General features: G+C 40.2%; 1 protein-coding gene across 1 annotated transcript; it reads left to right on the top strand.

Moving 5' to 3' along the window:
• Positions 1–1,076: 1,076 nt before the first annotated feature.
• LOC311150498 (uncharacterized protein) lies at positions 1,077–15,256 on the top strand (the record flags this gene model as incomplete). Its single annotated transcript, XM_084187992.1, has 7 exons — positions 1,077–1,112; positions 1,735–1,829; positions 4,109–4,330; positions 4,594–4,661; positions 5,035–5,294; positions 12,975–13,073; positions 14,126–15,256. 6 exons carry the CDS (start codon positions 1,077–1,079, stop codon positions 12,981–12,983), a joined length of 690 nt encoding a protein of 229 aa, XP_084044118.1. The 3' UTR covers positions 12,984–13,073; positions 14,126–15,256.
• Positions 15,257–15,527: the final 271 nt, after the last annotated feature.

Here is a 15,527-nt window from a genome sequence, read left to right as displayed (position 1 = left end):
GAAGGAATTGCGGCCAAAGGAGGTGTTGGCTTTGGGGATGACCAGTGAGATATACCCGCTGGAGCGCAGACTACGGGTGGGTGTTGCTATGGTGACCAATGAGCTAAGATGGGGCACTCTGTTCACAACATTGACATCAGCAAACCACTCGCCCACACGATGCCATACACGTGGTCTGCGGTTGTGAGGCCGGTTGGACGTACTGACAAATTCTCTAAAACAACATTGGAAGCGGCTTATGGTAGAGAAATGAACATTCAGTTATCTGGCAACAGCTCTGGTGGACATTCCCTCAGTCAGCATGCCAATTGCACGCTCACTCAAAACTTGAGACATCTGTGGCATTGTGTTGTGACAAAACTGCACATTTTAGAGTGGCCTTTTATTGTCCCCAGCACAAAGTGCACGTGTGTAATGATCATGCTGTTTAATCAGCTTCTTGATATGGCACACCTGTCAGGTGGATGGATTATCTGGTTAAAGGAGAAATGCTCACTGACAGGGATGTAAACAAATTTGTGCACAACATTTGAGAGAAATGAGCTTTTTGTGCATCTGGAAAATGTAAGGGATCTTTTATTTTAGCTCATGAAACATGGGACCAATACTTTACATGTTGCGTTAATATTAAGAACCTGGTGGCACCACAGAACCATTGTTTGCAAGTTCAAATCCCAGAAGGAATAATGTTTGCTCTAGGTCAAGTGTCTTTGCGCACTGCTAGTTTTACGTTGGTGGTGATAATTTGACAGTAATTTACTTGATTCTGGGCAGCTTTTAGCAAAGTGCAGAAATGCATTCTTGCCGATAAGTCTGTGGCCATATCTCTTTCATGCTCACAGATCTGGTGGTGTAGCTGCACTGTAGCAATACACTTCAGGTTGGTAGTGACCAGGAAGTTATGAGTTCAAATCCCAATGGTGGTCACAAATAACATTTTACAGTAATTTAAATCAGAATAAAGCAGCATACTGTCATTTTATGGAAATAACACCTTCAAGTTGTTGTATACATTTACTTTATTTTTACTGCCACTTTAGGCAAAGTGCAGAAATGTATTCTTGCCAATCTCCATTATGTCCACAGACCTGGTGGCGCAGCAGGATCTTCAGGTAGTAACCAAGAAGTTCTGCATTGAAATCCCAAGTGAGGTGGAGTCCTGATTAATCAGCATACGCTCCACAAACACCTGAATTTAAATATAAAAACACAATAACTAGTTATATTTTCACCGCAACTAGACAACTTCCAGGGGACCATGACTGTTTAAACTCAATTCATGTAAATTATGCCTTTCAAAGTAAAATATGACATTTGACACCTGGGTTTTCACATGCTCAAATGTTGTCACGTGTAGTGTCATGGTATCACATGTTAAAATTTTGCATCCCCATGTTGTCACATTTTTGTCACGAGATTGTGTTTTCACATGTTGAAATTTTGCATCCCCATGTTGTCACATTTATTGAACATAAATTTCACATGAGATCATGTTCTCATATGTGCTCACATGTCACGTGTAGTTTTATGTTATCACAAGTTACTTCACATGTTGTCATATGTTGTCACATGTTATAACATTAAATCACATGTGATTACATGAGCTCACACAAGATCACGTGTTCACATGTGAAATTCATGTGGTTTTTCCATAAGGGAAGTTTGGGGACTGTTGAGTCGGTGAAAGGAACTAGAAGTGGACCCGTGATGATTTTTTGACATTCTTCCGTCCAGAGGAAGGGGGCGCTACGCACCACGTGCCTAGGGACAAAAACGTTGTATGTGTTCACTGTAGGGGTACCCATGGTGCTGGAGATCAGAATTGTCCGGTGAGAGAAAGGCATGTTGAGGTTGCCAGGATCAGAGTAGTACAGAAGGTGTCATATGATGAGGCAGTTAAGAGAGTAGTAGAGGAAGATGGGTCCAGGGTGAGGGATCCTAAGAGGCTCCTTATGAGTAGGCCGAGGCCAATAGAGAATGATAGGAATAACGTGCTTCAGTAAGATTGGTTTCTTAGCATTCATAGCCATGGTTATCAACTGTACCGCAGAAATGGAACATAAATCACAGAAAATAGATGTTGTGGTGGCAGCTGCAGAGAAGTACTTGGGTGTACGAGATTTTACTGCAGAAGAGTTATTGAACGATAGTGTCCCATCCTCCCAGGATGCCTTCCAGTACAGCGGGTGGTGGTGTATGCATCTCTCGATTGTGATCTGCCAAAACAAATGTAAGATCAACTGTACCGCAGAAATGGAACATAAATCACAGAAAATAGATGTTGTGGTGGCAGCTGCAGAGAAGTACTTGGGTTTATGAGATTTTACTGCAGAAGAGTTACAAGGTGTATTGAACGATTTGTGATCTGCCAATACAAATGTAAAGAAGAAGAAGCAGAAGAAGTGTTCTAAAAAAAGTTTGCTTCTGCAGGTGGCAGTGAAATTATGTGATCATATTCTTTATAAGATCATGTTATGTAACGTTAGCTAGTGCCTTCAGAAAGTATTCACACCCCTTGACTTTCACACATTTTGTTGTGTTACAAAGTTGGATTAAAATGGATTTAATTATCTTTTTTTTGTCAACTATCTACACAAAATACTCTGTAGTGTCAAAATGGAAGAAAAATTCAAACATTTGTAAAAAAAAAAATATATATATATATATATATATATATAAAAAATAAAATGCTAATATATCTTAATTAGATACGTATTCAACCCCCTGAGTCAATACATGTTAGAATCACCTTTGGCAGCGATTACAGCTGTGAGTCTTTCTGGATAAGTCTCTAAGACCTTTCCACACCTGGATTGTGCAATATTTGCCCATTGTTCTTTTTTAAATTCTTCAAGCTCTGTCAAATTGGATGTTGATCATTGCTAGACAACCATTTTCAGGCCTTGCCATAGATTTTAAAGCAGTTTTCAGTCAATACTGTAACTCGGCCACTCAGGAACATTCACTGTCTTCTTGGTGAGCAACTCCAGCGTATATTTGGCCTTAGGTTTTAGGTTATTGTCCTGCTGAAATGTGAATTCATTTCCCAGTGTCTGCTGGAAAGCAGACTGAACCAGGTTTTCCTCTAGGATTTTGCCTGTGCTTAGCTCCATTCTGTTTATTTTTTATCCTGAAAAACTCCCCAGTCCTTGACGATAACAAGCATAGCCATAACATGATGCAGCCACCACTATGCTTGACAATATGGAGAGTGGTACTCAGTAATGTGTTGGATTGGATTTGCCCCAAACATAACACTGTGTATTCAGGACAAAAAGTTAATTGGTTTGCCACATTTTTTGCAGTATTACTTTAGTGCTTTGTTGCAAACAGGATGCATATTTTGGAGAAACAAATATTCTGCACAGGCTTCCTTCTTTTCACTCTATCAGGTTAGTATTGTGTATTCACTGCTCGTCTGAGGGACCTTACAGATAATTGAATGTGTCGGGTACAGAGATGAAGTAGTCATTCAAAAATCGTGTTAAAAACTATTATTGCACACAGAGTAAGTCCATTTGACTTGTTAAACACATTTTTACTCCTGAACTTTTTTAGGCTTGTCAGAACAAAAGTTTAGAATACTTATTGACTTATGGCAATATAAAATTCCAATCCAAACTGCCTCAACTATCAGGCTTTCATCCAAAGCCAAATAGAGACATTGAACCTCCATCTCTACCATCTCAATTGAAATGTGTTGTTTTTTTTGCTTTTTATGTGCTTTGAGATATTTTTTTGTAATGAAAAGCACTATACAAGTTAAATACATTATTATTATTATTGTTATTATATGTTTTCAAAATGTAATGTTTAAATAAAATATGGCTAATTAGTGAGTGTGAAATTTCTCATGCCTAGATGATACCAGATCTAGCTAATCGTCATGTTTGTATGTGTTTTAACTTTTAAAGGAGGATTATGCAAACAGAGTGTTGCCCACAATCTTCTATTACTGATATCTGAGTCTAGAGCACAGAACCCTTGAGCTCAAAGGTGCCCACCACCTGTTCCAAGCATGCTCCCAGGTGTCTGATTGGGGGAGGGGGAATGGAAAATAATGCCGTGATCTTTACTAATCTTTTTTTTCTGTTTTATCTTAACTCAGATCGTTTCCAGGTAACTTTCACAGGGAGAGTATTCGAGGGAAGAGACACCCCACTGCATCAACAAAGGTTGCTGCTGCCATTGCTGCCAGATATGTACGCCTGATAATAAACTCCCTCAACCAACAGACCGAACTCCTAAAAGATCTCAGGAGATTCAACTACTTGAAGCGGGACTGGGAAAGAGAACAATCACGATGGCTGAGGAAGGATGCCATGAAGAGGTGAATGTGTTTTTTTTTACAGGTATTTTGTTACTTAATTGGTATGACAAAACACATCTGGATTACATGCTATTGTAATTCAAGTGCCTTCCATCACTTGCAATTTAAAATGTCCAGGATAACCGTTTGGCTTGATACAATCTCAACTAGTTTCAAATTGTATTATAACTGTTGTAGTTCACAACTAACCTGCTATGTATATTATATTAGTGGAATGAACATTTGAAAATGTGGAATATATTTACATCTATTCATATTGTCAGAGTACTTGACGAGCAGTACCCCAAGATTAAGGACTTGTCAGGCGGCTGGATTTGCTACAAAGCCACAGGTAGTGTTGACATTGGTGTAGGTTAGGTATATATGCAAGGCTAATGGCCAGTGTAGAGACTGCTATTATAAAATCATGGGAAATCAAAATCCTATTACATGTATTGCGGTCATGACCGCATAGGGCGGGCCATGGCAGCCTGACTATATTTGCAAATACTCAGTTGAGTGAGAGAGATTTCTGGTTTGGGGTTGTCCCACAGTCTACTTTGATGTTAATCTGTAGGTTGCAGACCTGTATTGCTTTCAAGTGCATGGTGCCAAACTAGTTGCACAATTTTTCAACATAACATGAGTATTTGAAATAGAGGAAATAATGTTCATGCTATCTTAATTCACAAGTGTTTATACCTTCCTCTTTTGTCCATGTATAGGAGGTAGCGAAGAGCGGAAGCTCTCTGTTGTTCCCAATGAGCCAGAGGGCTACATAGTGAGGATGTTGAAGAGTGCCACAACCAATGGCAAGCCCATTCTGTACCTTGTTCCTTTACAAGAGGAGATTGATACCTCTCGACTGTCCCATGAAGTGCCTGCATTTTCGAAAATGCGCATGTCGATCTGCAAGAGCTGTGGAGTGTCTATGCCATTACAGTTACTTGAACTCCACATCGAAGCCTGTAATGTCTCATATGATGTAAGTTATGTAAGACTTGTAAGTTATGTTTGAATAAGAATATGCAATATGGCCACCTTGATTTCTTTTCAGGTTTGAATTGGTTCATGACTGCATAGAGTACCACAGTATGAGTCATAATACCCATAAAACCTAGAGGTCAAACGGGGAAATGGTTCCAATTGCTTTTCCACCATTCATTTTTCCCATAGTTTTTTTTAGAAAGACATAAGATAACGGCTGTGTTTCATATATGCTTACCCTGGCGTGAAGTTTTGATAACCGTGTAAGTCTCTCTAGGACTTTTATTAATATATTTGTGTGTATTTACCAATGCTAATGTGGCTATCAAAAAGAACTACAAATGCCATGATGATTGGTCCGAGACTGCTGAATCAAGGTGAAGGTAAGAATCTCTGGATTAACTATCTAATGTTAGCTAAATGTAGTAAATAATAAATTGGCTAAATGTCTTTAAATTGATAATTCTGTGAACTGTCTTGTGCATGTTTTAAATTGGTGTCCGCTAGAGATGACGTGCAAGAGCTTGCAGGGATTTGTAGTCTTGCATGATGTTTACTTTGATGCTAATTAGCATTTTCGAATCTGAGAGTAAATAGAACCGAATATATTGATAAAAGTCACCTTGTCCGAGAGAGATTTACATGGTTATCAAAACGTCAGGCAAGGGTAAGCCTACACGAAACACAGCCCTTATTTTAAGTGTTTCTAAGATCCCCTATTGGAAAAACGAATGGTATAAAAACGATTGGAACCATTTCCCTGTTTGACCGCTAGGTTTTATGGGTATTATGACACCTCCACTGTGGGGATCGATTATTGATTCAAATTGAAACACGTCACTTAATACAAAATGTATTAGTTTATTTGATAGGAGAGTGCAGAACCTGACCTTGATTGTGTCAGTGAAGAGCCTACTATGGTTGGGAATGAAGAGTTGCATGGTTGGTACATTTTTTGTCATGATTGTACTTTAGTTAAATGTCATTGTTCATGATTACATTTAATCATGTTGTGTCTCTTACCTATGATCACAGTATTGTTTGAAACACAGCATATCTAAAAGTAAAAGTTCTGGTAAGTAACCACCAATAATTCCTATTAATTGAGAGATTTTACAAATTAATAGCTATTTCTATTTTCAATATAATGCAAGTTTCTGTGTGAAAGTATGTAGCGATTTGAGTGCCAACAGAAACTGTAATGGCAGTGCACTAGTGCTGAGCGTTTAACTGAAATTGCAGTTATTTTTTCATTTTTAAATTGACAATATTGGTTTAACTTTAAGAATTCCTTATTTTTTTTTGTGAGCTCAACGCACACATTGCCCAGTTTTTCTAGAGATAAATCAGATCAAGCCCGAACTGTGCGATGTTGTAGTTTCCAACAGGCCAATATTCTACCTAGTTTAGCGCAGAAAACATGGTAACTAACTACAATGACCATAATCCATTGCGCGCCTACTTGTCCAGTCTGTGTTTCTTTTTACGCATGCTACATTAGGTTAGTGTCGGTCAGACACAGAGAGCACAAGAAGAGACAGAAGAATGCATTCAGGAGGTATCTACCTGAAAATACATGATCTAAGTGATTGATAGTTGGTATTCAGCAGTCATAAAAGTATGCCTGATTTACTTTGAAGAACTACTAAAATAGTGGTTTTGTCAGACAGTATAGGCAGCAGCTCCACAGAGATGAGATGATGACTTGGAATAAAAATAAAAAAAGTCATAAATTAAACCAATGTAATTTACACAACTGAAATAATTTATTCAAGTAAAGTAATGTGAATAAATGATGGTTCATAAGTGATAAGCAGTAATGGGCAGTCACTACCATCATGGGACATTTATTAATTGTTTTATTCTGTGTTGTTACAGCATTCAACCTACAAAACGCGCTAATCACTCAGCACGACAGTGCACATAACATCGTGCCACACCACCACGATCGTAGAGGTAGACATTTCAGACTTGACATACAGTATATTGTTGGAATATTAACTAAACATCTGCGCTCGTCATAAATTTGCCATTGATGAATACGCCACTTAAACATACAGTAGTTGAGTCTCTAGACTTGCATGATTATACAGTGTGCTTATAAGTGTTATATGGTTAACACTAACAAAATTCATAATTTCAAGTCTTATTTTTCATGCATTAGGGTCTGTATGCACAGCTTGCAGAAAAACTACTGCCATTAAGGAAGTTGTTTAATTGTTTTTGGCTCGCCAAATCATATGGCATGTCTTCAAGATTGCAATTACAATAATAGGCAGTAGCGGTGCGTGGGTAAAATCACTGAGGAAGCCAAGACAGAATAAATGTCATATTACAACCTATGTTTTGTGATAATTGCGTTGTTCGCTCTATAACCTGTTAGTTCATATGCCTTGCGACCGTGATATATAGGCCTAAGGCCGAGACAATAAGAAGACACAGTGGCAGAATAAATTCAACCACACCTTTGTTTCATCACAAAACCAGAGAGCAACCTCTGTCCGGTGAAGTCCACAAAGCGTATTGCATGTAACAAACGGTTACATGACCTACAGCATGGTCAAGCAAGTTAATGTTTCCAAAGTTTTCGGACAACTAAACAACTATTGATTTAGAACCACGGAGAGTTACTGCAGGTCGCAAAGAAAACAGGAGCTGCCTCCACTATTCCAGCACCATTTCAACTTCAACATTACAACATCATCAAATCACCTATGCTTAGTCTAATACAATGACAACTAAATGATACCAAAAACAATTTAGTCCAATCAATGTAAGCTAAATATGATGTGGCTGTCCATGGTTCTGATTTCTGTTTGTGTGTGTGTGTGTGTGTGTGTGTGTGTGTGTGTGTGTGTGTGTGTGTGTGTGTGTGTGTGTGTGTGTGTGTGTGTGTGTATGTGTGTGTGTACAAGTAGAAAAAACACATAGACTCACCCTACTTGTAGAGAAACGCCAATGCCATCCTCCTCTCTTTCATGTTGACGATCACTCTGTCATACAGTACACGCTTTCATTTTTTGTTGTCCTAGGCTACCTGGCTAAAATGCTTGCTCGCTAGCCAAACTGCCTTTCATGGGCAACGTTAGCTAGTTAACATTAGTCTTCTACATCTAGCTACACAGAGAATTAAGTAAAGTCCAAATCTCCTCCATGGCTAATTTAGGAAAGGGCCAATTTTAGCTAGCTAGCTAGCCACCGGAGACCAACAACACAACAAGATGCAAAACGAGTTTCTGTCAATGACGTATGCTCTCGATGTGATATGATTGGAGTAAAGCCAAATACAAACTGGCTTCCCTTGACACTTTTGTTTTGGTGCGCCAGGACTATTGGCTCACTCAGTTTAGCTCAACACTGATTGGCTGTTATTATTACATTTTTTATCAAGGTAGTCCAAATGCTCGCTGGCTTCCTTTGCATTCAATGCTACGGGCGGCAACAATGTCATACTCTTTTGGACCAGACAGAATCAGATAGATGGCCTACACATCCAGGGGCGCTATTTTGCTCGCTCGGATGCTTTCTCCAGTGAGATACATTCAGCCTCTTGCGAATTGAAGGAAAATGATGAAGGAGGTGAACATCAACCCCTCTCTTCGGCCAGCACCCCCCTCTCTTTGGCCAGCACCCCATTCTGTTCAGCAGTCATGGTCGCCCCTATGCCCAGTGAAATGAACCTGGATAAGGTACAAAGCTTTCAAAAAACGTTTACTTGCCATGTACAACATTAGAGTAATAACAAAAAATTAAGTTTCTTTAAAAATAATATCATACAATGATTTAGCAAATATTTTATCCAATATATATATACAGTGGGGGAAAAAAGTATTTAGTCAGCCACCAATTGTGCAAGTTCTCCCACTTAAAAAGATGAGAGAGGCCTGTAATTTTCATCATAGGTACACGTCTACTTTGACAGACAAATTGAGGGAAAAAAATCCAGAAAATCACATTGTAGGATTTTTAATGAATTTATTTGCAAATTATGGTGGAAAATAAGTATTTGGTCACCTACAAACAAGCAAGATTTCTGGCTCTCACAGACCTGTAACTTCTTCTTTAAGAGGCTCCTCTGTCCTCCACTCGTTACCTGTATTAATGGCACCTGTTTGAACTTGTCATCAGTATAAAAGACACCTGTCCACAACCTCAAACAGTCACACTCCAAACTCCACTATGGCCAAGACCAAAGAGCTGTCAAAGGACACCAGAAATAAAATTGTAGACCTGCACCAGGCTGGGAAGACTGAATCTGCAATAGGTAAGCAGCTTGGTTTGAAGAAATCAACTGTGGGAGCAATTATTAGGAAATGGAAGATATACAAGACCACTGATAATCTCCCTCGATCTGGGGCTCCACGCAAGATCTCACCCCGTGGGGTCAAAATGATCACAAGAACAGTGAGCAAAAATCCCAGAACCACACGGGGGGACCTAGTGAATGACCTGCAGAGAGCTGGAACCAAAGTAACAAAGCCTACCATCAGTAACACACTACGCCGCCAGGGACTCAAATCCTGCAGTGCCAGACGTGTCCCCCTGCTTAAGCCAGTACATGTCTAGGCCCGTCTGAAGTTTGCTAGAATGCATTTGGATGATCCAGAAGAGGATTGGGAGAATGTCATATGGTCAGATGAAACCAAAATAGAACTTGTTGGTAAAAACTCAACTCGTCGTGTTTGGAGGACAAAGAATGCTGAGTTGCATCCAAAAAACACATTTACATTTACGTCATTTAGCAGACGCCTAATCGGCCTAGTCGGCTTGGGGATTAGAACCAGCGACCTTTCGGTTACTGGCACAATGCTCTTAACCACTAAGCTACCTGCCGCCCCACTCCATACCTACTGTGAAGCATGGGGGTGGAAACATCATGCTTTGGGGCTGTTTTTCTGCAAAGGGACCAGGACGACTGATCCGTGTAAAGGAAAGAATGAATGGGGCCATGTATCGTGAGATTTTGAGTGAAAACCTCCTTCCATCAGCAAGGGCATTGAAGATGAAACGTGGCTGGGTCTTTCAGCATGACAATGATCCCAAACACACCGCCCGGGCAACGAAGGAGTGGCTTCGTAAGAAGCATTTCAAGGTCCTGGAGTGGCCTAGCCAGTCTCCAGATCTCAACCCCATAGAAAATCTTTGGAGGGAGTTGAAAGTCCGTGTTGCCCAGCAACAGCCCCAAAACATCACTGCTCTAGAGGAGATCTGCATGGAGGAATGGGCCAAAATACCAGCAACAGTGTGTGAAAACCTTGTGAAGACTTACAGAAAACGTTTGACCTGTGTCATTGCCAACAAAGGGTATATAACAAAGTATTGAGAAACTTTTGTTATTGACCAAATACTTATTTTCCACCATAATTTGCAAATCAAATCATAAAAAATCCTACAATGTGATTTTCTGGAAAAAAAAATCTAATTTTGTCTGTCATAGTTGACGTGTACCTATGATGAAAATTACAGGCCTCTCTCATCTTTTTAAGTGGGAGAACTTGCACAATTGGTGGCTGACTAAATACTTTTTTTCCCCACTGTATATACACATATATACACTACCAGTCAAAAGTTTGGACACACCTACTCATTCAAGGCTTTTTCTTTATTTTCACTATTTTTTACATTGTAGAATAATAGTGAAGACATCAAAACTATGAAATAACACATATGGAATCATATAGTAAACAAAAAAGTGTTCAACAAATCAAAATATGTTTTATATTTGAGATTCTACAAATAGCCAACCTTTGCCTTGATGACAGCTTTGCACACTCTTGGCATTCTCTCAACCAGCTTCACCTGGAATGCTTTTCCAACAGTCTTGAAGGAGTTCCCACACATGCTGAGCACTTATTGGCTGCTTTTCCTTCACTCTGCGGTCTGACTCATCCCAAACCATCTCAATTGGGTTGAGGTTGGGGGATTGTGGAGGCCAGGCCATCTGATGCAGCAGTCCATCACTCTCCTTCTTGGTAAAATAGCCCTTACACAGCCTGTTGAAAAACAAATGATAGTCCCATTAAGCCCAAACCAGATGGGATGGCTTTTGCTGCAGAATGCTGTGGTAGCCATGCTGGTTGAATTCTAAATAAATCACAGACAGTGTCACCAGCAAAGCACTCCCACACCATAACACCTCCTCCTCCATGCTTTACTGTGGGAAATACACATGCAGAGATCATCCGTTCACCCACACCGCGTCTCACAAAGGCACCGTGGTTGGAACCAAACATCTCCAATTTGGACTCCAGACCAAAGGACAAATTTTCACCGGTCTAATGTCCATTGCTCATGTTTCTTGGCCCAAACAAGTCTCTTCTTATTATTGGTGTCATTTAGTAGTGGTTTCTTTGCAGCAATTCGACCATGAAGGCCTGATTCACACAGTCTCCTCTGAACAGTTGATGTTGAGATGTGTCTGTTACTTATTTATTTGGGCTGCAATTTCTGAGGCTGGTAACTCTAATGAACTTATCCTCTGGCGGTCCTCATTAGAGCCAGTTTCATCATAGCGCTTGATGGTTTTTGCGACTGCACTTGAAGAAACTTTCAAAGTTCTTGAAATGTTCCATATTGACTGACCTTCATGTCTTAAAGTAATGACTGTCGTTTTTCTTTGCTTATTTGAGCTGTTCTTGCCATAATATGGACTTGGTCTTTTCCAAATAGGGCTATCTTCTGTATACCCCACAATGAGTAGGTGTGTCCAAACTTTTGACTGATACTGGCCGGCGGGGATGTAGCTCAGTTGGTAGAGCATGGTGTTTGCAATGCCAGGGTTGTGGGTTCGATTCCCACGGGGGGCCAGTATGAAAAATAAGAAAATAATGTATGCACTCACTAACTGTAAGTCGCTCTGGATGAGAGCGTCTGCTAAATGACTAAGATGTCAAATGAAAAGTCCTAAGTACTCATTGCTCGACTGGGACAAGGACTATTTAAGTATGCTTGTTTTGCAGAATGAATTGTTGTTAGTGTTTCCACGGATGTACTTAGAAGCAGCATATGAAGTATAACACTTTTCTGTTGACATATTAGAACTGCAGGGGAGATCTTGGCCACCAGCCTTGCCCAAGGGGGACCAGCACCAATATTCTTAAGTGATTGGTGCTACCATTTCCTTTGCACTGGGGAGGTGGACAAGGAGGCCCTAGTAGTAGCAGATATGGCGGATTTAGAGTACCAAGTGCTAATTTGCATGGTAAGTCCTAAATGATGATCCTACAGTCATACAGTAACTTAGATTTCAATGTGTAATGCTGTTAGACACAACAATTACACTTTCTGTGAAATGAATATTGTGCAGTATGTTTGAACATGAAACATTTGAGTGCAAGTGATTTGGTGTGGATGTTCCTTAAGGCCCCAAATCATAGACTGAGGTTGAGCTGGTTTCCTCTGCTGTGGCAGGTTCAGGACCGTGGTTGAGCTGTGATGCAGGGTTGTGGCTAATAATTGAGTATGTGTGTGCGGGGCAGTGTTATGATTTAGATATGTCATCTCATTGCTGAAACTTATCCAAAGCTACATTACTGAATTCAATATTTGTTGTGCAATGATTATTCTGTCATCCAAATTGGACTGTGTTGTTGTGCATACTAAGCCTAATTTAATATTTTTCCCCTCCTGAACTTCCATTGTCGTCAATGCCTGCCTGAAATTGGTCCCCATCCTGCAGCAGCTGTGAGGGGTCCTTCAGCTCTATGGTCTTCAGGACCTGATGGCCAGGCATGAAGTAATATGTCGGCCTCCATTTGTTTCAGGGGAGCAGGTCAAAGTGAGTATTTGTATGCTAGGCATGCACCACAACATTTGCTCTGTTCATGAAAGAATGAACCATGGCAGCATTAAAAAGAGTGTTTACACAAATCCAAACTTGGATCAGGGGGCTAAAAATACTCATTACAGATATGAAAGTGATGTCCACTCATTTTCTGTTGCTTTCACAAGTGATCTTTGCTGTGAACAGATTTTCATTATAAAGCTGTAATAAGAATGTGCAAATAGTTTTGAGAACCAAAACACAATTGGGCAATGCATCCAGTGTTGTTATAAATGAAGTGTTTTCCTATGTTTATTTTAAATATACTGCAGCGACCTGACATTCACATATGTGCACATGCGCTTAATATATGCAAGGTTCTGATTGTACATTAAAACTTATTAAACTAGTTAGTTAGTGAAGAGCAGCCAATTACCAAGCACCCATAACGGTGTACAGCCTACGATTCCTACTGACGCAGTCTTCTACCAATATCATTATTAGGCAACATTTTTTGCATTTGGCTATGATTTGAGTGGTGTGGGTGTCCCACGCGCAGCGTTGTGGGGGCGGGGGGTGCCTCTACTCTGAAGTGGTACTTATACAGATTATTCTAATTCGGCAGGTCGGTATTCATATGATAAGCACGTATTCAGTATTAACTCCCCCAAGGGAGATAGCATTTATGGAGTAATTGGTAGTGTGCAGGACTCCGTTCCTGAAGGTTCTGGGTTCGCTGACCACCTCAGACAAGCTCACTCTCCCTTCCTGTATCATTAAAATACCAATATCAACATATGTAGGCATTTGAGTTTGGTTGTATGAAGTAGATTAAAGAAAGAAAAGGTTGGCAACCCATGGACTAAAATAGATCTTGTCTCAGTGAGGGCAGGGGTGCATTTCATTGGTAATAAGGTTGGGGTGGTATGTCCATGTGTTCTTTATGGTTTCTAAGAGTGTTTTCTTCCCAGCATCCAGCTCCCGCCTCTCTGTATGCAAAGGAAAGTTGTCATGCTATCTGAAATATACTGGGCTGGCTGGCCTTAAATTCTATGTTTCCTTTACAGGCAGATGCTGATGTCATCATTTCCAGCTGCTGTCCTGAGACTTCTTGCAGGAAGTTGAGACAACAGAATTTACATAGTGTATAACTTTATTGTGAATTCATTACACCACCATTTCACCTTACAGTAGGATGTATGGTGCCATGCAATTTGGGAAAGAGTGGAATAGCTTAGCAGTTAGTTGCAGGTAGCATAACATTCAAGAGATTTGGGCCGGTAAGTGAAAGGTTGTTGGTTCAAATTCCGTAGTCGACTAGGTAAAACAATATCTGTCGAGATGCCCTTTTAAACTCATGTTAGTCATTTTTACATTTACATTTTAGTCATTTAGCAGACGCTCTTATCCAGAGCGACTTACAGTCAGTGAATACATATCTTTTTTTTTTTTTATACTGGCCCCCCGTGGGAATCGAACCCACAACCCTGGCGTTGCAAACGCCATGCTCTATTAACTGAGCTACATCCCTGCCGGCCATTCCCTCCCCTACCCTAGACGACGCTGGGCCAATTGTGCGCCGCCCATGAGTCTCCCGGTCGCGGCTGGCTGCGACAGAGCCTGGATAAGAGCGTCTGCTAAATCAGGGCTTCCCAAACTTGGTCCTGGGGCCCCCCCTGGATGCACGTTTGTTTTTTTCCCCCTAGCACTACACAGCTGATTAAAAGAATCAAAGCTTGATGATGTTGGTTATTTGAATCAGATGTTTTGTGCTAGGGCAAAAAACAAAACGTGCACCCAGAGGGGGCCACAGGACCGAGTTTGGGAAACCCTGTGCTAAATGACTCAAATGTAATGAGATGCAAAGGAACTTCCTATTTTGCTTCCTATTGTGGGAGAAGTGTCCAGAAACATTTGTGGTATTCATATTCGTGTGTTAATGCATCACAAGATGGGTTGGAAGCCATTACTGTAAATACAGTGCTAACGCTACCAAGGACTTCATAGAGCAAATTGTAATGCATATACCATAAAACTTAAATTAATGTAAATGCAGTCTCAGATAGCCGCCTGTCCATTTTAATAGCTGGACAGCGGCACATTTCAACAAATAAACGCCTGTTTCATATAAACGCCAAGTCTAAATGAATTGTTTACGAGCTTACCATTAATTACCATGAATTATTTACGAGGTTTAATGTATGATTTGTTACATCAAATAATTCAGTAATTACTGGAAAAAATTATGGCAATCATCCGTTTTTATCGCCAGCAAGAACTGCTAGCCAAATCGCAATCCCCCAAAACAGTTAACAACTTCGGTACAGACCCTTAGAAAATACGAACTGACGAAAATGCACAGTCAAAGAGAAAAATAATTATTCCAAGGAAAACAGGCATACTGAGATAAAAGAAACGTGACACAGTGTGTAAATTATAACACATTAGTGCAGGAAACTAAGAAAATTT

The sequence above is a fragment of the Coregonus lavaretus genome (genome assembly GCF_964263955.1).
Source record: "Coregonus lavaretus genome assembly, chromosome: 23".
Lineage (NCBI taxonomy): Eukaryota > Metazoa > Chordata > Actinopteri > Salmoniformes > Salmonidae > Coregonus > Coregonus lavaretus.
Note: the sequence above shows the minus strand (reverse complement) of the source record. Positions and strands in the feature narration are given on the sequence as shown.